General features: G+C 31.9%; 1 protein-coding gene across 1 annotated transcript in view; it reads right to left on the bottom strand.

The window, feature by feature from the left end:
• The window catches only part of LOC148617308 (nuclear pore complex protein Nup93-like), a 39173-nt gene extending 26968 nt beyond the window's left edge, over positions 1-12205 (bottom strand). The window contains exons 1-11 of the mRNA XM_088584926.1: positions 12064-12205; positions 8744-8968; positions 8270-8387; positions 6835-6897; positions 5841-5969; positions 4788-4862; positions 3714-3806; positions 2804-2943; positions 2193-2322; positions 1010-1107; positions 336-395 (exon numbers count right to left, since the gene is read on the bottom strand). Of these exons, the coding sequence (XP_088441052.1) occupies positions 336-395; positions 1010-1107; positions 2193-2322; positions 2804-2943; positions 3714-3806; positions 4788-4862; positions 5841-5969; positions 6835-6897; positions 8270-8387; positions 8744-8925 (1088 nt within the window). The 5' untranslated portion in view covers positions 8926-8968; positions 12064-12205. The remainder of the gene's footprint in view (positions 1-335; positions 396-1009; positions 1108-2192; positions 2323-2803; positions 2944-3713; positions 3807-4787; positions 4863-5840; positions 5970-6834; positions 6898-8269; positions 8388-8743; positions 8969-12063) is intronic.
• Positions 12206-12215: the final 10 nt, after the last annotated feature.

The following is a 12215-nucleotide window of genomic DNA, read 5'->3' on the forward strand; positions in this document are numbered from 1 at the left end:
AGCGCGTCCACCACACTGGACAAAAATGTTGTCAATTAAAAATTCCAGCATTTTGTAACCATCTTCTTCTGTATATTTGGAAGATGATTTGAAATCCTTTTCCAGCAGTAATTACAAAAACTTTCATCTCAAAAAAACGAACACACTTACACATCTATTTTGTTCTAGCGTGAAATATCTTAAAAGATTTTGCACCTCTTTGTAGTCCTTGTTATTCTTAAATAGAGCAACGAACATCCTTAAAAATTAAAGTTAACTTATTACATAATCACCTGATTGTTCAACTTCATATTAAAACAGAATTAATGTTTAACTACCCAATACTAAAAACCTACATGTGATCTTCACTAGATACATATTCATGCATGAAGTTCTTGAATTCACCCAGATTATGCCTGCAAAAAATGTAAAGCATATTGCATATTATTCATAAACATTGGAAAAAAAACATCCACAAATACAAATTCATAATTAGACTATTTTCATCCACAAAATAAATTCATAATTAGACTATTTTCATCCACAAAATTTATGTCAAAATTAACTTTATTATATGCTTATTGCATAATGAAATACAATATACACAGTACCATAATCACATAGAAAAATAGTAAAGTCAGATCTCTGTAGCTAGAACTCCATACCAATCAAATTCAATATACACAGTACCATAATCACATAGAAAAATAGAACAGTCAGATTTCGGTAGCAAGATCTCCAAGGGAACATACCATTATCTTTCACTTTTCAGAAACTGAAAACTACAGATTGTCAAATTTTTGTCCTTAATTGCTAAGATCCTTCAAAAATTTGGGTTAGTTTTGAAATATTTTTCATTCAACTTCAAAAAGTTGTTTTTGATTTGTATATTATAAAGCTAACTGTGTTTGATTCTAACAACTTAGGAATGTTGAGTTCAAAATTTTGATTTCATTATAAAAAATTTCTGACAAAATGGCAGTTCATCAGAAAACATGGTCCATCATATCTTCCCAGAAAGTAAACCTACCCACACTTATCCACAACTTGTTGAGCAGCTCTCAAATCACCACATCGTAAACAGTAGTATACCATGGCCCATGTTGGATGTCCATCCACTGAACCATCCTGTAAAAAATATATAACAAAGGCATGTAAATATTATCATTTAAGGAACAGTTGTTGGTACTAAACTGACATTAGTGTACATGTATACAAGTTCTACAAATCTCAAAATATAATCACCAATCTAGCAGAGAGCAGAAGGATGCAATACCCTTCATTTTCATTATATGGTCCCCCCACCCCCCACAGAAAAGCAAGTAAAGTTATTTCAGTTAGCAGTTCAAATTAGCAATGTACTAAGGTTCAGAACCCTCAATTTCTGATCAGGGACCTTTCTTAAGTCCTGTACCCCCAATAATCTGCATTGACACTTTATTGAGGACCCATTTCATCAAGGGGATTTTTCATTTGAAATTAGAAAATGTCCTTGACCTATTACTCTTGAAAGCTAATTTGAACTCCTGATTCAATCAAAAATCAGTTAAAAAATCTCCAAACTTCAGTTTGTAGTTCTACCTATATTGTAGTGCTTGAGGCCAGAAGTAATTCAATTACAATAACATTAAATTGAATTTTATTCAAAATATTGAAAATGTACATTGTGTACCCTGTTGAAGTGCCCTCTTTTCCCAGATTGTGTTCCTCAGTCTTATCTGAATCACAGGAAATTTTCTCATATTTCATTTGGACATAATTGCAAGCAATCGTAATTAAATTTTCGTCAGTTAAGACAAAACATCTCTGAGCGATGACTCACTAATGATACCCCCTTTCAATCTGGATATATGGAAAATAATCAAAGTTCTCAGTAAACAGGAAGTTGCATGAATTTTTCCGAAAATGAATCCCACCATATGACATACCTCCAGGAAGAATGTGTTTAAATTTCTAACTGCTGTGACGTTTTTATTATTGAAAAAAAAAAGATCTTAAATCACAGCTATAAAAACTAACATTATAAAACTTTTAACACTACTGATACAGGATTTTATTTCTCAAAATTCAAATGATAAAAATAGCAATTTTGCCTAAACTGACAAAATTACACTAATTAATTCATGTATTAGTTTCTGAATTCACAGTTATTTTACTTGAAACATGTAATATAATACTGAACAAAAGTAAGTATAGGTGTCTATATACATTACCTCTAAGTTAGGGATATTTGGGTGTCGTACATTGAGGAAACTTCTAACATTATTGTAAGTTCCAGGGATTCCTCCCCTGTGTGCCTGTTGTAAATTACTATCTATAGTCTCATTGATGTAGTCTGAATACCTAAGGGAAAATGATCTCTTCATCAAACCGGTGTTACACTACATCTCATTTTAAAAATTATGATATATTTATTTAAAAATCATGTGACATTAAAACATTTGGTATGATATACCAGTACATGTACTATGTCCGATGTTTTAGCTTTCTTGGGATGAACATATACCAATGTATTCAATATGAATGAAGTAAGCCAATGAAAACTGGAAAAATGGGAAGTAAATGTGAATTATACCGTGAAAGTACAGTTTTCATAGGTAGGCTAAACCATGAAATTTGGTTACCAACAAATAAAAACTTTTCAATAATGTGTATACTGAAAACCTCAAAACCATGAATTCAAGAATCCACGATCTTCCATTTCTTCCCTAATTCACAATAAGTATTGCTTTCCAAGTGGAAACAATCATGTCAGATTCTTGACAAAATATGAAACTTAATTCAGATGATATTCAGGTGTTGAAAAGCTCAGTAAAAATGTTACGTTTGTTCTAGGTGTTCTCTGGCTTTATCTACAAATGCTGCCTGTGTCCTGTAATCTAGACGTGTTTCTTTAATACTGCTTGCTGATATTAATGGAACTTCTACCATACATTTGACCATTTTCCATAACTCAACCACTTGCTGCAGAACAAAAAAAAAGGAGTACGACAATGACAGGAAATGCTGTTATATGACAGGCATCGATTTCACAAAAAGTCGTAAGTGTGATACTGATTGTAAGTTATGACGTAACAATGCTATTTTCTGTTATGACATCAGTACTTACGATCAACTTTATACTTACAACTTTTTTGTGAAATTGATGCCAGTTTTTGTAGCAATTTCATTTTCTGCCATTCCTCCTGTCCTGAAAAGAATTGATTTTTTTCAGGCTAATCAATGAGGATGAGAGACATTAAGAATCTAACACCAATAAGGGCACAAGACAGAGAAATCTCAGACCTTTACGGGTAAGATTGTAAGTTTTCTTACAAGGCTATACTGAGTTATGAAAACATTGAAATCTTACCCGACGGTGGCTGAGATTTCCTAGTCTTGCAATTTTTCAGAATTTTTTTCTCACTTTAAAATTAATTTTGTGATAAGAACGACCTGCTTGCTGAAATTCTTTTGTATTTATAAGACATCATAAAACACTTGATGATGTCACAAAACCATGGATGAGATAAGGAAATCTCACAGGAATAAAAATAAGAATATCCTTTGCATGTACTTTTTTCTTGTTTGAAACGTAGAGTTCTTTTACATTGTTATTAGAGAAAAAAATTAAGAGATAGGTATTTCTTCTGATATTTTATTGATATGGCAATAAAAATGGGTATTGAGGCACTCTGAAAAGAGATAGACTGTGCCTGATAAATAAGAAATTAATTGTATTTAGCCTCACTTACCTTATCATCTATTTTCTTTGCTACTTCCAGGAACATATCTACAAGACTTGGTCTAATGCTGCCTGCAACTACATGCTCATTATAAACATACACCTAAAATTGAAAGAAATTTACTTTCAAATATCATTTACATGTCTAAGTAAGAGCTCGTTAGGCAGTTGTCCAGACCACATTTTTTATTTCTAGTTTTTCTGTTATAATATGTTTGCAAATAATAGCAATTTTTTTTAAACTCCTTTCATTTTGCATCAGGGCCAATATGAACATGTCATTTTGTGTGATCCCTATTCCACATTGAAGTAAAGACGGTGACTTCTGGTTGTGGAATTTCATCATGTACTGTAAACCATGGATCCGGAAACTCAAAAATGCCGCTCATTGACCGACAAATTTTGCAAATGACTGACGACAATTTTCCAAGACCGGACATAAAAAATTGTCAGCCCTTATAAATTACAGTCTGCATGGTTTTATTGGTGTATAAACTTCCTCTCTAACAGTCTCCTAATTGTTTATTGGAAATTAATTGACAAGTGTGTGTCAATTTTAGCCGATGCGCAGCCACCTGTGACTGTGATTTACCTGTAACTGATTAGTTAATTGCATAATTGAATTAACGGTACACCTGCAGCCCATTGCCTATACGAATTAATTCAAGTAACTTGGAGAATCTTCATACATTTATTAATTTAAAAAAAGGTAACAAGTCATAGTTTTCCTTTCCTCTTTCGTCTACCCCGAAATTGACATTTTAGGAGCAACTCAGCTGGTGTTTCTAAAAAATCAGAGGATGCTTACCCTACCAGTGCACCTGGTCCATGCTCCAAATTTTTATTGGAGTTTGAGTTGCTCATTTACTTTTGTTACTTTGTATTATTTTCGTTACTTTAAGTTCTTTGTTATATTTGTCTGTTTTCCATGTCTGGTCTTTGTCCCTGGATTACATTCTTAAATCTCCTTTTCAATTGTCCTATTAACTTCTTAAGGTTGGGGATCAAACACATGACCTCCCACATTCTAAGTGAGTATGCAACCACTAAACTAAAAGTCACATGGAGCTTAAGTAAAAGATACCTGTCTTGCATATGCCATTTCTACATTATCTAGATTACTTCTTCCATGCATACTGACTGGATCAGCTAAAAAGCTCTGTAATAATATATATTACCAAATGCAATGGACAATTGCAATTAGATTTAAAATTGTGTGAATGAACAGAATTGTCAAAAAAAAAATCAACAAAAAACCTATTACATGAGTGATACAGGTGACACAATTTAAAGGATAAGTCCAGAGATTATTTAGGGATCTACAGTTTCATATTTTAATTATTTTTGCAAAAAGGAAGTCTCATCAAAGCTGTAATAAGATTCAATCTTCAGTAACTTGATGTAATTAACTAGTAAAATTTTCAACACATGTATTTGGAAAGGCACAATTGATTGATTGATTGATTTAACGCATGAGCAGCAGTATTTCAGCTATATCCAGGTGATGAACATGAAATGGATGACAAAATGAACATGAAATGATGATGAAATGAAACATGGGATGGGACACAAGGAAATTTTGATTGTCACTGGAAATAGGAAGAGGTGGGTAGGGTCGGGCAATTTAGCCTCCTGCGGAGGAGTGCAATGGTTCCTTCTCAGATAGAATAGTACAGAAGGGTTCTTTAACATGCAAAGATATGGCATTTTTCCCCAACACAATGCAACACCATGGTTTGCGGTCAGATTTTCCGTATTCTGGCCAGACAATCCAAGCATATAAGATGCCATTGGTTCTCTATTCCACCACCTGGGACACACAACCCAGTTGCTCTGTGGGCAAAGGGCCCTAGCCCCTGGCCTGGGTTCTGAACACTATTTAGTTGCTTTTTACGGCAAGCTAAGCGCTGCTGCGAGCCTATTCTTTGGACACCCAGACCCGCACATGGCAGAAAGGCACAACTAAAATATATATTTTAAGCAGAGTTTTTTGTTCTCCACTTAAGCTATTTCTTTGCTTATTACAATTTTTTTTTCAAAGCCAAAGCCAATCAGTAATTAAAAGTTGAATTTTACATTCATAGACTTTGAGCTTTATGCATCCATCATTATCATGAGAATACATGTTCTTGATTACCTCTGACTCTGGTTGGAAATCCACAGTATCTTGTCCAAGTCCCCGTAATGAATTGAGGATTTTCTGTTTTTCTCTCTCCCATTCATTCTCCATACATTCCCAATGTCTTCTCTCTGTTTCTTCAAATGTCTATAAAAAAAAGATATGAATGCAATATCCATCAATTTGTGTAAGTTTTTAATTGGCCATCAGTATATAAATGGTAGGTTGAGAGAAGCATCAAGAGACTCATGACATGGCCTCATAACAAACAAGCTTCACCAAGCATATTTAGCCAAACATCCAAAACTGAACTGCAGTCGAATCTATCTAAAGTGACCTTTCAAGAAGAGCAAAATTATAGTCTCAAAAGACAGGTAGTCTTTATATACAGGTTATTGTACATAGAATGCATAACTTGGGGATATTTTAATCATAGTTTATAAGGCAGGTTTTTGTTGATTACAGTTGGTTGCTAAGGCAGGTTTTACTGTAGTTGATTTTCACATTAGCTATTGTGACAGTGATTTTGTTGGCTATTTTTGGGGGGAGAAGGAGGAATATGTATATTTTTTTAATTGGGAAAATACTGAATTGTGTGACATTTTTGTCAATGGGTATTTCTTTGCATGCATGGGAATGGGGATAGAAATGGTAAGAGACAATGCTGCATTCAGAACTACTAAGGCATAACATTATATTAAAAGAATATGCCAGTGTAGTTCAGAAATTGACAATATGAAAATCATGTGCATTACAAAAGATCTGGACCCTTAAAGTGGTTTCATAATAGTAAAAGCAAACGGTTTCCACTTGAAACACAACAATATTCAATTTTAACACTTGCACAACAGAAACTTTCTATGATTGGGAAATCTTTTGGATGAATATTTAAAAATTCCATTTAGTTTGGGAAAATGTTTTAAATGCATAGTTATAGCATTTTACTCCTTCTTTTCTCACTTTTTATCTAAATAAAAATAAAGACATGTATATACACATTGGGACCACTTACATTTTTTCTAGTCTGTTCAATAACTGCCAACAATGCATTCTCTCTCTCATTGCGAAGAAAACTCTGCAAAAAATTGAAAGAAGTTTTAAAGTGCACATGCGTAATGTGACTTTCAATAAATCCAACAACTCATTCAATTAGTAAAACATTAAATAAAGATTTCATACAGAATTCAATCATATATTTTATGACAAGTAGACTATAGTATAACTAGATTATACTACAATTATTCTATTTAAGCAACCAAAATGTATTGACAGTATATTTATTGATGATATATGGTCACTACAATATACTGACTAGAAACAAAAACCATACACGAATGTGGCATCAACTGAAAGAAAAATAAAATATTTTGCAAGGTGCAGCTTCTTACAGAACAATTGGATTAAGTATGGACACACCATTCAAACTTGACACAGATTTGAACTTTGATTACAATTAGACATTTGACACAAGATAAAAAAAAATGCCCAGAACCAAAATGGTCACTTTCTGGCCCTCATTCCGAAAAGGTTCCAGTCAAAACCTGCGAAATCAAGTTATCATCCAGAAATAAGAAAAAAAACAACTTATTTTTAACCCCTTTGTGGTCCTTTATCTTACTTGACTGAAGTCACAACCTTAAAAATCAGTCCCTGTCTTCCTTTTGTGGCATGGCACCTTGTAGTTAAATTTATGTGAGATCTTTTCACTTTCATTTAAGACATTATTAGAACATAAGGAAAATGCTTGTTTCAGGTCTTTTTTCCTCTTAATTCCTACAAGGTTCAAGTCTTAACCCTAAAAATCAATCCTAGTCTTCCTTAGGTGATATGACACCTAGTTATACAATTTCGAAGAGATGCATTCACTAATAGTCAAACTATTGTCTGGACATCTACGAAATGCTTGTTTTAGGCCACTAATTCTTAAAAGTTTGGGTATACGACCTCCAAAATCAATTCTAACCTCCTTTTGTAGTTGGGAACTTTTTTTATAAAATTAAACAAAGATCAACCAAGTAATACTCAAATAATAGAACAAAAACCAAGTGTTTACGGACCAGTACAATGACAGCACCATACCAATACATGATTGCAATTTTTTGTGGTTTTATCAAAACAAAAACAAAAAACAATTTGCAAAGCCTTTCAATGTACATAAGAAACAAGCCATGTGTTTTTTTTTAGTTCAAGTCAACACAATGTTATTGTAAACATAATAATAATATGAACAATAAAATGTGTTGGGTAAACACTTGCCAGATTAATTAAATATTTTATACATGTTTACATGAAAATGATTCAACAAAAATCTTCTACCTGATAAATGTGAAATATGAAAGACCAGATGACAGAAATAAAATTCTGTAGTCAACGCATTAAAATTTTACGATTTAAGGTAAATAAACAAAAATATCTGCAGCAAAAAAAAAAAAGAAGACATTTATCACCTGGATATCTGTATCTCTAACTGGTTCAAGAGGTTCAAATGTTTTCGCTGCACTCAGTCCCTCTAGTTTCTGGGATATTTTAGGAACGTCAAATCCTTTAGTGCCCAATAAAATAGATCTGAAGTATAAATAAATGGTCAATAACTTGTCATGGACGAACTAAGATGGGGTTCTCAGAACAAGTGAGATTGTTTTACAGGGTGTGTCTTGTTCTCTAAAGTTACAGTAATTATAAAATGACTCATTCACATCGTTTTATGTGTATTTCCAGATTGTTGAAGTACACTGGTCATGTATATAATAATCAAGCTGCCTTTGTTTAAGAGAAATTTCAAATTTTAAAATTGCAATTTTTTCTTTCTTTTCATTATCGTCTATTTTGAAGAATTTTCAGTGTCATTTTCTTAAATTTTATTATGTCTGATAGAATTGGTATGTCTAACATTGAATTGTGAGTAGTAAATCAATGATTACGCTTTGACATCTGAAGAATCCTGACTGATAGGAGCCACTTTAGATAAAAGCCTTTCTCCTGCCTCTAAGATCTGTGCTAAGTTCCGTGTCACCCTTGGCAGATCCGTACCACTCTCCATTTCAGCTGTAAGCTGCTCTGCTTGTTGTTGCAGGTCATTAAAATTGTCTGCTTCCATGTCCATATTGGATGTTTAATGTGAATCAACAACTTTGGTATAAAAAGTTCTAAAATAGATTTTTACATGTACGTGTAATAAGGTTTTTGATCTCATACTGGAGCTACAGCTTCAGAATAAATGAATATGGAATCAGGAACCAAGAAATCTTTTGAGTAGAATGTACATTTCATATAAAGTGATACTGATGATGTAATCCTTAACATGGCTACTTTTCATGACCATACTAATTACTTCTCTTTACAATTGGCAGTTGCCTTACATAAGACATAAAAAGTAAAGAAAATATCATTTTGTATTCTGTGTACTGATGGAATAACATGTGCACTGATATCATTCTAGCATTAACACATATTTTTATTATATATTTTAATAATGATCCATAATTTATATTGTACATTTGGGTGACAGGATGATTCAGACCAAAACAAAAATAGACCATTACAAAATCAGACTAGAAATATATAAAAATGTGCATGTGCATGTCCTAACAAAAGGTATATATCTTACAAATAAGGTAAATCAAATAATAAAGAGCGAAATCTAATATTAACAGGGCAGATTTTCCAGGGGTAGCACTTGTTCAAGATTAAAATAAAAAATCACCAATATAAAGAAAATAAAAATATTTCTTTTCAACAACTTAGAGATGTTAAATAAGTTTTCAAAGAAAATGATCTGCATTACAGTAGTATTTTGTATGAGGTCAGATCATCAACCATGGGTCAGCACAAACCAGTAATTATTAATTATTGTCATTCATCAGGCCTGCACATGTTATGATAATCTTATTAATTGATCCATTTTAATTGAATCAACGACCTCCACAAACATAATTGACAGCCGTAATTTGTTTTAAAATACTCAAAATTGTGATCGGTATTGATAAAAAAAAAAAAACCCTTCCCTTTAAAGAATCAGAATATTTTCTTAAGCCCTAGTCGATATGAAAACAAAATATCATATAAAGTGCAACAAAGAAAAAAAATTCGACAATTTGATGAAAAGAATGGAAAGAATCTTTGTTATGGGTGTTTTCATGTAAAATGGCAATGCACATTTTCATAAAATTATTTGTGAAAATGGGTATGCTGTCTTCTACATCTTGATGCCAGCTTTGCAGCGGGAGTCTAAACTGGTAAATCTGTCAATAAGACTGGTATCTGAGGAACATATCATCAGGAACCAACAAGTTACAGTAATTCTATATAAAAAAAGAATATGTAACACATTCATACACTAAAATAGCCATTTTCATTTCATAATTTCAAACCGAGTAATTAAGAATACTAAAATAATTCTAGTAAAAAATCCTTGTTCAAATTATATGTAGTAAGTATACTACTGTACCCTCTTTACCATGTATACCTAGTTCCAATGTATTTTTAATATCCCTATTTGAATGAAACTGATCGCACGTGCTTGGGTCAGAGGTTGCCGACACTGAACCTGGCCTGTTTCATGAAAACAATAACAAGATCAGATTGCCAATATTCCAGGTAATCTTCAAGTTTTAAGCTCAACATGGAGTATTTCCGACTTTTCCAAAACCTCTGTATGCCATATTATTTAATCCCTTTTAAAAATGTAGAAAATATGCATGAAACCAATCAATCGATATTGATTTATTGTCTGCCATTTGCAAAGCTTCCCAAACAACAATCGTACGACCAAAATACGTCATGTATCATATGAATTAACTATGGAAAGCCAAATTAACAAAAAATGAATATTTTCTGAGGTTTTGACAAGTTAAAATATCAAACATATTTTCCCTCATCTTAAAAACATTCTGCTGAGAAAAAATTAATGAAAATTAATTGTTAAGCAGTATTTAACACTCGAAAATTTTCACAATGAAAAAATTTAAGCTAATTTGGGATATTTTTTTCTGTACAGATTTATCAAAAAATGAAGAAAAAACAGTATCACCCTGATGCTTAGAAATCTGCCTTCAATGCAGTACAGAATGGATATTTTTTGCTTTACATTTTCTTAGCTCTGTTGATTTTATTAAAGTTGTTCAAATGTATAAATGATTTAATTTTCTAAGTTAAAATTAATTCAAATGAAAAAAAGTTGCACAAAAATGGTATATGAAATACTTATATAAGAATATTTAAATATTTATCGATTAAAAATGATCAAGTTTCAATAATCTAATGATTGAGATCACCTAGTATATCAATTTTAAGTAATCTAAAATTTTCTAAATAATTTCAATTCTTAATCAATTTCCATCAAATGATTATTTGAACAGTAATTGAAATAAGATAAACATCATTTTGAAATAATCTGCCTTAAAAAATGAAATGTTTAAATTTTCACATATAAATATTTCTCTTTAAATAGACTAAAAAATCGATTCTATAAAGTTATTTTTGTGCAGTACTGTATTTTTTTTCAATAAATCCAATACTAGTATATTTCTATTTATCTAGTGGAAATGTATTGTATCCCATATGGCTAACCATACTTGTTTAATCTCTGAACCAGAAATGCATGGATTTGGGGTACAACAACAATAATGGCGAATGATGACATTTGATTTTCAGTCACTGGTGTAATTATTAAATAAAGACATGCACGAAACATAATTTACAGAAGTGGAAAGTAGAATGTCCAAATTTTATTTTTATAAGTAATATTAGCATCGTCTGGTCAAATCGGTAACTCAATCGAAAGTATTTTATTTTGACAAACGGAATGGGGATACCCCAGTATACATGCAGTGAGCAAGCATGAAAAATAAACATATTGCTCCGATTCTACTACGGTCCGATTTTGTGTAGTCCAAATTTGTCATGGTTTGTTGTTGTTATGGTCCGATTCATCATGCATTCTACATTTGCAGTTATCTTCAGCAGTTCACATCTTCTGTGCCTCCAACTATCTGTCACTTAGTCGTAGAGTAAAACCAAATACTGGTAAAAAAGAATTATGCTGTGCTACTTTATAGGCAATACCTGCTCCTTATAATTCACAATAATGACATTTGTCTACCACTTCTAATTGAGTGATTTCCAATAAGTGGATAAATTTTAACAATTTTATGTTTTGGACATAACTGTGCAATGACAATGTTGTCTTTCAAAATGTAAGACCTAACTAATAATAATATGGTATAAATTCATCGGTAGTTACCTGATATATACTTATTTTTAACTTTTTACAGATGGGTACATATTAATTATACATTTCCAATGCACAGAAACGCATTTACTTTCTCTTTTTCAGGAACCGCCAACAGATACAAATATGAAAAAATAACACACATCAACAGAACGTTTGATGGT

This window comes from Perna viridis, chromosome 5, assembly GCF_037379345.1.
Source record: "Perna viridis isolate PV_CMFRI_1.1 ecotype Kerala chromosome 5, ASM3737934v1, whole genome shotgun sequence".
In the NCBI taxonomy this organism is placed as follows: Eukaryota; Metazoa; Mollusca; class Bivalvia; order Mytilida; family Mytilidae; genus Perna; species Perna viridis.